Source organism: Taudactylus pleione, unplaced genomic scaffold, assembly GCF_031769625.1.
Source record: "Taudactylus pleione unplaced genomic scaffold, aTauple2 ptg000061l, whole genome shotgun sequence".
In the NCBI taxonomy this organism is placed as follows: Eukaryota; Metazoa; Chordata; class Amphibia; order Anura; family Myobatrachidae; genus Taudactylus; species Taudactylus pleione.
This window is the reverse complement of record NW_028284463.1, coordinates 20,662,128-20,673,663: the sequence shown is the minus strand read 5'-3', so window position 1 is coordinate 20,673,663 and position 11,536 is coordinate 20,662,128. Positions and strand designations below refer to the sequence as shown.

Sequence of the window (11,536 nt, the reverse complement as noted above, 5' to 3'; positions counted from 1 at the left end):
GGAGCCATGATTTCACAGGAGCTACAATGCATTGGAGAAGAAAAATCATTGAAGGCGATCGTTTCCGCCACCGTCAGACCTTTCCTTCACGCTTGTAGGCCCTTCCGTCTTAAAAGTTTGAATATCTAATCTTCACTGCCAGTGGCATCGCCAAGACATCTTGGGACGTGTGCGAAAGTGCAACGCGAGCACGCAGTCAGCCAATCGGCGCTCAATTGGGGAAATATCGGCATTGAGTCTATAACTTAATCAGCCCAATTTGGGGAGTATAGTTTATTTTCATTTTTGACCGTCTACATCAGGGGTTCCTAACTGGGGTTAGCAATACCTCTTGGGGTATGGGAACCAAATCATGGGAGTATGGGGAATCAATCTCTTATTAAAAAACAAAAAGTTATTAAGTAGAATAAATTAGTTTGGAAACTGTTCACTTTCACGTAAGGGGATAGAAGGGAGAACCAGAGTCCACAGCTCTCTCCCCTTCCACGCAGGGCACCACAAAAGGTTCTCGAAGAAGCGTTTGCGACAGTGCGCGTTGGGACAGTCAGTCACATGGTCTGGTGCTCAGCTGCCTTCGGCATTAGCGAGACGTTGGGTGTGTTACGTTGCACCTGGCATCAAAGTGGAGGATTCAGATGACAAGCGCGTAACAAAAACACCAGCAAGAATCTCACCTGTTGCAAACAACTTGTGTAGTTGCTGGTTTTTATAAAGATATTAAGATCCTTATGCCTACATACCAGCTATTCCGTTCCTAGCTATCCATCTGCAATGTTAAAACAAGCTATTGACATCTTTTGAAGTCACACTGGTACCTAATAAGACTGGTAATGAGGGGGGCTATGCGAGCATATTGGACAATCCATTGGGGGTCTGTAAATAGGTAAAAAGGTTAAAAAAAACGCTGATCTACATGATAAACAGAGTTCTCGTAACTGCTAACCAACGACAATCCAAGCCTCGTTTTACAGGGAGGCTTTTGGCCATCTTCTTGGTGCGACCTTTGTTATATATAACCTTCTGCCTTTCTGCTTTATACATGGGAGGGAAAGCAAAACAGGAAAAAAAAAACCTCCAAAACAAAATTAATTCTAAACTCAACTTTATTATTGATCTAAACTGTATACAAATATAATATAAAGCTATGTACAATAAAATGCAAAAAATAGCGTAAAGCCAGCAGCAGGCAGTAAGTGTTAAAGAGTAATCTGAATGTACAGGACAACACACAAAAGACTTAAAAGATCAAAGTAAAATCCTTGTATTGTGAGATAACTAAAGTGTGCCCATTGCCTACACCGTGGTCGCAGTCGTTCTGTGAGCCGAAACAATAGCCACAAAAACTCCGGCTATCAATTCCCTAGGAATCATCAACGAGGTATGAGGTACTTTGTGCCTCAGTGACGTCAACACCAAATAGACAGGCTGAATATTGCTTGAGCTCACAAAAACAGCTACTTCTATTGCGGAGATGACAGGTCTAGTTAATCCTGGTTACTGATCGCTACACCTAGGCCATTTGTGTAGATATACAACGCCAATTTGTTTAGTAGACAATTGGTCGAGTATGACTGCAGCAAGAGCCATTATGTCTGAACAACAAATATCCCCTCCGTTTAGCAGATCTAGCAGGTCCGTCCAGCACTGCTGAAGCCTTTCAGACGAGGACGATGGACCAGCCTTTAGATAGACATTCAGTAGTCTGCACAAATATGGAAAGGATTTCAATTGATCATATTAACAAGACCCGCAGGACTGCAACTGTTTTCCAAAAAGTGAAATGCAGATATATACATTAGGTCAGAATTCTGAATGTAATGTCATTTAGACTGAGCAAGCAGTATTGCTGGATATGAAGGAGTCAGGCTGTCTGCTGGTTAAGGCACAAAGGTCTCTCTACCCCCTCACCCTACCTTATACCCCCCCACAGTAACCACTCTGCTCCAAAGCAAGGGTATTTGGGAATTACACCTCTTAAGTGATCCACCTGCAGCAAAAAAACAGAATGGATTTTGACTCCAAGCTCTACTAACACTAATTTGCCCATCACACCTGACTGGTTGGCCAGGTGTTGCGCAAAAGAGGAGCATGAACAATTACTGATGTGCTTGGGTGGGTGAGGTCGGTCGACGACTATGTGATGGTGGATATTCCGGATAACTGGTCATTACCACTCTACTATTGAGGGCTTCCTTCGTATAAAGGTGTTCTCATTTTTAGGACACCCAACAAGATCTATGGCCCAGGAATCACTATAGATGAAGAAAACTAAATACAGTTATACAACATACTAGAAAGTGCTAAGTACATAGAAGAATCCTGGGCGGTTCTCCTACATCGCGGGAGATCCTGCCAGGAGAATGTCGCTCGTTTCAGTTTGCAGCCCCTTACAGGTGTGCGCAAAAGCCAGCGAGATTTTGATACTGTGCAGGTGCAGATCACGCAAGGCTCCGACGGAACCCCACCTAACTGAATCCGCCCCTTTAGACTTGACTGGCAATATTGTCTGGGTTCCAGATCCTACCACTGCACCATGATGCTAGTTATAGATCTTTTTAGAACAGGCAGGGAGCGATCAGAGGGTAACAAACAGCCTGAAACATCATGAAATAAGATCTTACTTCCAAAGCCACCTGCTCAACATTACCCTGTGCCAGCTTCTAGATCCTGTGTTTGCCAGAGAGACACTTAAATAGATTAATGTTTTAGACTTCTCGGGTTTGTGCTGTGATAAATGATGCACTTTAGTCCCTGCTGCCTGGTAAAGGCCGTATTTCCACCAAATTCCACGCAGCTTCAGACATAAAGGAACTGTCCTGGAACGTTAGCTTCCTCCAATTCAGATGTTGAAATGAGTCTGGTGATTAAATGGTTGGTTTATAGGGGAACTCTCACCAAACCTAGAACGTTAAGTTAATTCAAAAATAAAAAGGCACCAAGGCTTCTGAAATGTGCAAATCTCACATAAAACGCAAATTCTGTTTGAAAGCCGCACTTGTTTGGCGTCAGAATATATTGAAGTCACTTTACATGTTTCGGTGCTACTGAAACCAGTCACAGAGGGTAAAACATGGAGGACTTTTAGCTCAACTTCCCGATTTTCTCAACCAATCTTTGCTGTTCTTTCACACTGACGAAATATGGAACTGTGATGAAGCGGACCTGTAAGACAGAATTAAATTACATGGAGGGTTTCCAAAACTTATCACAAACTACCTACTATTTACAGATGTGTCCTCATACATCTGGCTTCAGTACGCCTTGTGATGCAAGATGCCTAGCTGGAGTGAGCCATCTTGTCACGTGCGTCCTGCTAGCACCTTATTCGCAATGCGATGCGACTAGGATGCACCAGGAGACTGCGCTGATTAATTTGATACGCGACACTTGGATATCTGTGTGTGACCGAGTCTGTATACGAAGCAGAACGTAACTTTGCGTGGAAAAAAAATCTGCGGCCGCTACATGGTAGCGCTTCGTGTACATATTCAGACTCAGTCGCACACAGATGTACAAGTGTCGCATATCAAATTATTCAGCACAGTCTCCTATTGCGACTAAGCTGTATTTTTGGCACTGGCGGAGGTGCACCGGACCTGGCAAGCCAGGACCGGGCTGTTTGGCGCGATCGCCGCAAAAATGTATTTCCAGATGATTCTGAGTCGGGGCGGATGTTGTTGGCATCTCTCCTTGCGTGAAATAGACAACAATGTTGAAATCGCACGTATGATATCCGTATCCTGGGCGTGCAGCTAGAGCTCAGTGCTATTCTGAGTGGTGCGTATGGGGAAAGGAAGCCTGATTCTTACGGATCTCCTGCACCCAGCACGGGGCTGGTGCACGTGCAGATAGTAATGGTGACGGTTGCAACACTGGGCAGAGCGGCTTCCTGCTTGAAGATGCACAGATACTGGCATTAGCATTGGACTGTTAATCTGGCAGCTGTAGCTGTCCACACTTACAGCCGCTTTGCGTCCGACTCAGACCCTAAATTGTCTATTTAACAAGAGACCAGGCAAGTGTTGAAAAATCCAGAATTAATATTGTTTAAAACGTAAAACTACACACACAAAAAAACAAGAGATATGGTAAGAGCTTACCTTTGTTATCTCTGTTTCTACGAAGTCCATAGGGTCCACAGGGTTGACCTTGGGGTTATAGCTGGAACAGGATCCATGGGCACCACACAGTTAAGCTTTTAGCTCCCAGGTTGCACTTGGGTCCTCCTCTATACCCCGCCCCGGAGCCACAGGCACCTCAGTTGGTAAGCAGCCTAGGCCGGAGGAGAATATGGAACAGAGAGAAGGAAGACTGGAACACACAAGAAACCATACTCACAGCAATAGGAGACGGAAAACCGGAGACCAGCCACACAGCCCATTTGAAGCCAGGTGCGTCAGGGCGGGTGCCCTGTGGACCCTATGGACTTCGTAGAAACAGAGATAACAAAGGTAAGTTCTTACCATATCTCTTGTTTTCTACTTCAGGGTCCATAGGGGGTCCACAGGGTTGACCTTGGGGATGTCCCAAAGCAGTACAACTAAGGGCGGGGACGCTCCTGTGCTGAAAGGAGTACCCGGCGCCCAAAGGATGCATCCTGAGAGGCAAAGGTGTCAAACGCATAGAACCTCAAAAACGTTTGAATTGAAGACCAAGTGGCCGCCCTACACAGCTGAACAGCAGAAGCGCCACGTCTAGCAGCCCAAGAGGGACCCACAGAACGAGTGGAATGAGCCTTAACAGAGGCTGGCACAGGTAAGCCCTCCTGTGCATAAGCCTCACAAATAACGGAACGAAGCCAACGGGCTAACGTTTGTTTGTTGGCAGGCCAACCCCTCTTGTGAAAACCAAAGAGGATAAACAAGGAATCAGACTTCCTAACCGAAGCCGTCCGGTCTACATAAATTCTAAGCGCCCGGACCACATCTAAGGAAGTCTCACCAGCTGAAAGATCAGGGGACTGAAAAGCTGGCACAACAAGTTCCTGATTAATATGGAACTTCGAGACCACTTTGGGCAAAAACTCAGGACGAGTGCGGAGCACCGCTCTGTCCTGGTGAAAAATCAGGAAAGGAGGGAGACAGGAAAGCGCCCCCAATTCAGACACCCTCCTGGCCGAAGCAATTGCCAGGAGAAAAACCGTCTTAAATGTCAGCCACTTGAGCTCCACCGCCTCAAGAGGCTCAAACGGAGGACCCTGCAGGACCCGTAGCACCACCGCCAAGTCCCAAGGAGCCACAGGAGGCACAAAGGGAGGCTGGATCCTGAGAACACCTTGGAAAAAGGTGTGAACGTCTGGTAGTATTGCAATCCGCCGTTGAAACCACACGGACAAGGCGGACACATGAACCTTCAGAGATGCAAGGCGTAAGCCGAGATCCAATCCTGACTGAAGAAATTCCAAGATCCTAGAAACTCGGAACACCTGAGGATCATAAAGTCTGGACTCACACCACTGAAAGTAAGTGTGCCACACTCTGTGATAAATCCGTGCTGAAGCAGGCTTGCGTGCCCTGAGCATCGTACCAATAACCGAACTGGAGAAGCCCCGAGACCTCAAGACGGCTGTCTCAAGAGCCACGCCGTCAAAGGCAGCCGACCCAGATCCGGGTAAAGGCAGGGCCCCTGAGACAACAGGTCCCGACGTTGAGGAAGAAGGTACGGAGCGTCGATGGAGAGGCTCCTCAGATCGGACTACCAAGGACGTCTGGGCCACGCCGGAGCTACCAGCACGAGCATGCCGCCGTCCTGCTTGAATTTCCGCAGAACCCGAGGAAGCAGGGATATCGGAGGAAACAGATACGCCAGGTGAAACGTCCATGTCACCGACAGCGCGTCCACCAGACTTGCACCTGCGTCTCTTGTCCTTGACCCGTAAACGGGCAACTTGTGATTGTGACGGGAGGCCATCAAGTCCAGCTCCGGCAGTCCCCACCTGTCCACGAGTAGCTGAAACACCTCTGGGTGAAGCGACCATTCCCCGGGATGCACGTCGTGACGGCTGAGGAAGTCCGCCTCCCAATTGAGGACTCCGGGGATGAAGACCGCCGAGATCGCTGGAATGTGACCCTCCGCCCAAGACAGGATACGAGACACCTCCGACATCGCTGCCTGACTGCGAGTTCCGCCTTGGTGATTGATATACGCCACCGTGGTGGCGTTGTCGGACTGCACCTGTACCGCCCTTCCGTGAAGAGCGGGGCCGGACGACTGCAGGGCCTTGTATACTGCCCGCAGTTCCAGGATGTTGATGGGGAGAAGTGCTTCTTCCGCTGACCAACGACCCTGAAGCGACAAAGAGCCGGTCACTGCCCCCCAACCCCGGAGACTGGCATCCGTCGTGAGCAGGACCCAGTCCGGGATCCAAAATGGGCGCCCCTCGACCAGATGAGCTGTCTGAAGCCACCAAGCCAAAGATAGCCGAACGTCCGGAGACAACACCAGCACCTGAGAGCGGATCCGGTGAGGTAACCCGTTCCATTCTGATAGAATCAGCCCCTGCAGGGGCCGGGAATGGAACTGGGCAAATTCCACCATGTCGAATGTCGACACCATGGACCCCAGAACTCTCATAGCCGAATGGACCGACAGGCGGCAACGGCTCAGGCAACTGCGTATCCGCAGCTGTAGTGAGGCGACCTTCTCCGGAGTCAGGAAGATCCTTTGCTGACGCGAATCCAGCAGGGCTCCCAAATGAACCATCCGCTGTGATGGAATCAGAAAGGACTTTTTCCAATTTATCAACCACCCGTGTGCTTGCAGGCAAGCGATCGTCAGGTGGAGATGTTGAAGCAGTACCTCCGGGGAGCTCGCCAGCAACAGGAGGTCGTCCAGGTACGGCAGCAGCCGTACATTCTGGTTCCGAAGATGTGCGGCCATGACCGCCATAATCTTCGTGAACACCCTCGGTGCCGTGGAGAGACCAAAGGGTAGCGCCCGGAACTGATAGTGGTGTTGAAGGATAGCGAACCTCAGATACCGCTGGTGTGAAGATGCTATCGGAACATGGAGGTAGGCGTCCTGGATGTCCAGGGACACCATGTAATCCCCCGGTTCCATCGCCAGAATGATGGAACGTAACGTTTCCATCCTGAACTTGGGAACTCTGAGGAATTTGTTCAGAGACTTCAAGTTGAGGATAGGGCGATGAGAACCATTGGGTTTCTGCACCAGAAACAGAGACGAATAATACCCCGTCCCTCGTTGTGATAGAGGAACGGGAACAATGACCCCTGCTTTCAGCAAGGACTCTATAGCCTCCTGAACCTGTAACGCCTTGGTCTTGTTCTGAGAAGGACTTGTGCAGAAAAACTGGTGGGGTGGTCTGTGCCGAAAAGACAGGGCGTACCCCTGGGAGACCACTTCTCGAACCCAGGCATCCGTGGTGGTATTGTGCCAGCACTGGGCAAATAGAAGAAGTCGGCCTCCCACTCTGAGGTCCCCCAGAGGGAGGCCCGTCCCATCAGGCCGTAGGTTTATCTTCCTGCTTGGAAGAAGGGCGCCGAGCACTCCAGGCTTGCTTCTTGGGTTTAGAGGCCGTCTTACTCGCAGACTGTCTCGGGAAGGACTGACCTTTCGCCTTACCCTGAACCCGAAAGGAACGAAAAGCCGAACTCCGAACCTTAGCAGGCAGTGCCGCCGAAGGGAGGAAGGCCGACTTGGATTTAGCCAGGGTGTCCACTATTTTGTCCAAGTCCGGACCAAATAGTAATTCCCCATTGAAAGGTAAGGCCTCCAGACCTTTCTTTGAATCAGAGTCCGCTCTCCAGGACCGCAACCATAAGGATCGGCGGGCAGACACCGCTGCAGCCGATACCCGCGAGGTCAGCAGACTAGCATCTAAAGAAGCTTCTCCAATGTAAGAAGCGGCGTCCCTCATTTGTCCCAACAACGCCCGCTGGACATCCGGAGCATCGTCCGGGAAGGTATCTTCCAATGCATTGGCCCACCCCTCAATGGCCTTGGCCACCCAGGAAATGGCCATGGACGGTCGGGCCACCGCCCCGGAGAGGGAGTAAATAGGCTTTAAGCAAGTCTCAACTTTCCTGTCCGTGGGATCCTTCAGCGAGGATATCGACGGTAATGGTAAGGTGGCGCCCCGAGTTAAACGGGTGACATGGGAATCCACCGCCGGTGGAGTTTCCCATTTTTTACAATGTGCCTCAGGGAAGGGGTAATTAGAAGCCAACCGCTTCTGAGGAAGGAATCTCTTACTGGGCGCCTTCCAAGCTACCGCCATATGATCCGTCAACTGATCCGACAGGGGAAACACCGCAGAAGCCACCTTAGTTTTTTTGAAACTAGGAAACTTCGACCTAGGAACCGGTGCCTCATCCTCTATAAGAAGAATAGCTCGCACCGCCCTAACTAGTGCTCGCACATTAATGGACGACTTGGTATCCATTTCCTGGACCGAGGCGTCCGAGTCAGTGTCATCAGGGACCTCCCCATCATCTGAGGAATCCTCTGAGTCCGATACCTGAGCAGCCCGTGTCATGAGTGGGCGTTTTGAAATCCTAGAAGGCATGTCAGTCTGCAACATTGACTGAAAAGCCGAGGAAGCGGCCGCCAAATTTTGCACGGAGTTGGAGAGCACATCCACCCATGGTGGAGGCGTCGCCATAGGGGCCTGAAAAGGTACCACAGGCTGCTGCGGCACAGGGGAAGCCTGTATATACATAGGCAACCCCGCATAGGGACCAACTGATTGAGACCCAGGAGGACTCCGCAATAACTGCGGGACACCCGGGGAATGGGGGATGGTCGGCTGGGGCACCGCCCTAGTAGGGAGAGCAGTCGGGACCGACAGACGGTCCGCAATAGACACCAGCACTTGAGAAAACATCGCCCACGGTGGTTCCTGCGCCAGAGAAGGTCTGGATGGGCCAGGAGCCACCTGGCATCGACTACACAGGCCATCCTGTGACAAATCCTCCCTATCTACTCCTGCAGAACAGCGTCCGCAGGAGGCCAACACCGGAGCCACTGAGCGCTCAACCTCCTCGTCTGACATGACAGAATAAATTATATATCTGGCACCAGGGTAGAAGTAAAACGCACTCACCGGTGTGCTGAACAACAGCCCACAATATGGCACTGAGTAGCACACAACTGTATGTGACGGACCTCACAAATACGTGATCTATATAAGTGAGGTCAGTAGAAACGCCCCTCCCCCACACACCTGCAGGGCTTGTAGGAGAAGTAAAGGGATAGGTATAAGCTGACAGTAGGCGGAAAATAAGCACAGACAGGCAGCACTAGCAAAAAGTCACATACCATGCAGGAAGATATACTCACTGCACCTTTACACTACAATCAACCTGCCCAGATTCAGTGTCTGGGAGGGCTATAGTGCTGTGTACGCTGTCCTTAATCAGGGGAGAGGTACACAGGGGGACCGGTCCGCATGCTCCCTGAGATCTGCGCTGCCACTGGGAAAATGGCCGCTGGAGACCTCAGAGGAGGAGTGGCCGTGTAACTGCAGCTCAGCGACGCCAGACTCCGTGCTGAAAGGCGCGCTGAGCTGAGGGGAGGAGCCGCTGACAGGGAAGGCTTCCTCCCCTGGCTGGCCATAACCCCAGGGATGCTGGCTTCCCGCTTGCCGGTTATCCCTGGTGGTCTAGTGGTCCCACGGGTTATGGGGGGGGCCCGCCGCCACTGCCAGCAGCCTCCGGTCTGTCCCCAGGACCGGAGGCTAAAGGACTGCATTTAAGGCATTCCGCGCGCCGCCGCTAGCCAGCGACGCGCGGCTTACCTGAATCCCCGGCGACTCCGGCAGCAGTCCTGGGAGGTAGACAGAGTCCGGCTAGTACGGACTCTGTCCTCCCGCCGCGATCCCCAGATCAGTACTGGCGTCGCGGCGCCAGTCGGGGATCAGAGCGGCAGCGTGGGCGTCTGTACAGACAGCCCTTCGCTGCCGTCTGTAGTAAAAATAGATTAAAAATAAATAAAATTTAACTTAAAATAAAAAGCTTCTGGGGGCTGCTCCTGCAGCCCCCCTGCGCGGTGACCGACTCCGGCCGGGCACCAGCTTACACTGAGGTGCCTGTGGCTCGGGGGCGGGGTATAGAGGAGGACCCAAGTGCATCCTGGGAGCTAAAAGCTTAACTGTGTGGTGCCCATGGATCCTGTTCCAGCTATAACCCCAAGGTCAACCCTGTGGACCCCCTATGGACCCTGAAGTAGAAACAAGGAGAAACTACACACAAGACTGCCTGCAGCTGGTCACAGTGGTTTATTGTGTTACACAATTTGTTCATGTGACCTGTTTAGACCTGGAACGTACGCATAGCGAGTCCAGATGGTGGGTGCACATAGAGGAACTGGTCTCCATGAGATCGTCCAGCACCGTTTTACTAGTGTGAGTGACTGGGCCGTCCGCAGATCCTACTACACTGGTCTGCAGGAAATACTGGGTACAGATTATACAGCTCCTCAGTGGTATTTGCCCAATTCTTGGAAACTAACACATGCACAGATTATTTTATTATTTATTCCTATATGATGCACAGGGTATAACACAGATTAACGACATACAATATTAAAACAAGTTTTTGGGCGCAATGCACACCAAACGTGCAGCAGGTTGGATTCAAATGAGTAACACTTGAACTCAAATACAGTATATATCTAAAAAAAAAAAAAAAAAAGTTATGAATACAACACAGCGCTCCTTGATGTTAGATGTAGGCTATAAATCAATATAAACCAATAAGGTGCTCAATTTATTTAAAATGAGACCAAAATATTACTGCAAATATTCACATTTATTTCATAAAACAAAAAAAAAAGCAGATATCAACACAGAATATTGATGATAAACCATAAATATGGTACAGAATAACCATTAAAAACAACTATATGCAGGGATCTTTCCATATCAGGCACGTGGTGGGTGTAAACTAAGGGCCTGATTCAGAGCCGGACGCAATTAGCGCTCGCTCATCCAGAAAATAGGGGTGGCTATTCAAATGAACCGTTCGCTGTTTGCGGTCTGTTCACGCCTCTAGGTCTGAACGAGCGAACAAAACTTGCGGTCGTTTTTTGGGAAACTATGCCCCCTGGCCGCTCGCATCCTACGTCATGTCCGCTATTTATTAGATTAATCGAGTACATCGACCAGCGTATGAACTGCTCGCTATTCTTGTGGTTGGTTTTTGCTACCACAATTTTGCGAGCAGTTCTGGCTATTAAATAACCCAGTGACGTGGTCAATGACGCTGCTGTTTTAATTATGCACACCCATAAAACGCCCGTTTTGACCTTTAAGCACGCCTGCGATCGGATCTCTACTCCCCGTTTTCAAGCACCTTCCCCTGTTACCACCCACATACGCCTAATTCTGTCACTCAAATTAGCAGGCATTCGCTATTTTGCGAGCACATGAATTTCGGCCGCACTGACTGGCTCGCGCATGCGTATAACGATCCGTACGCATGCGCAGTTGGGCAAACATCGCTCGGAGCGAACGAGCGGCCGCTTACGAGTGGCTCTGAATCAGGCCCAATGTGTTTATGGAGCCATCGTCCGGACC

The 11,536-nt window shown here is 50.2% G+C and overlaps 1 protein-coding gene across 1 annotated transcript in view; it reads right to left on the bottom strand.

Annotated features, from left to right (window-relative positions):
* Nucleotides 1–1,097: 1,097 nt before the first annotated feature.
* The window catches only part of LOC148535137 (uncharacterized), a 53,873-nt gene continuing 43,434 nt past the window's right edge, over nucleotides 1,098–11,536 (bottom strand). The window contains exon 20 of the mRNA XM_088464817.1: nucleotides 1,098–3,162. Coding sequence (XP_088320943.1) covers nucleotides 3,082–3,162 — 81 coding nt within the window. The 3' untranslated portion in view covers nucleotides 1,098–3,081. The remainder of the gene's footprint in view (nucleotides 3,163–11,536) is intronic.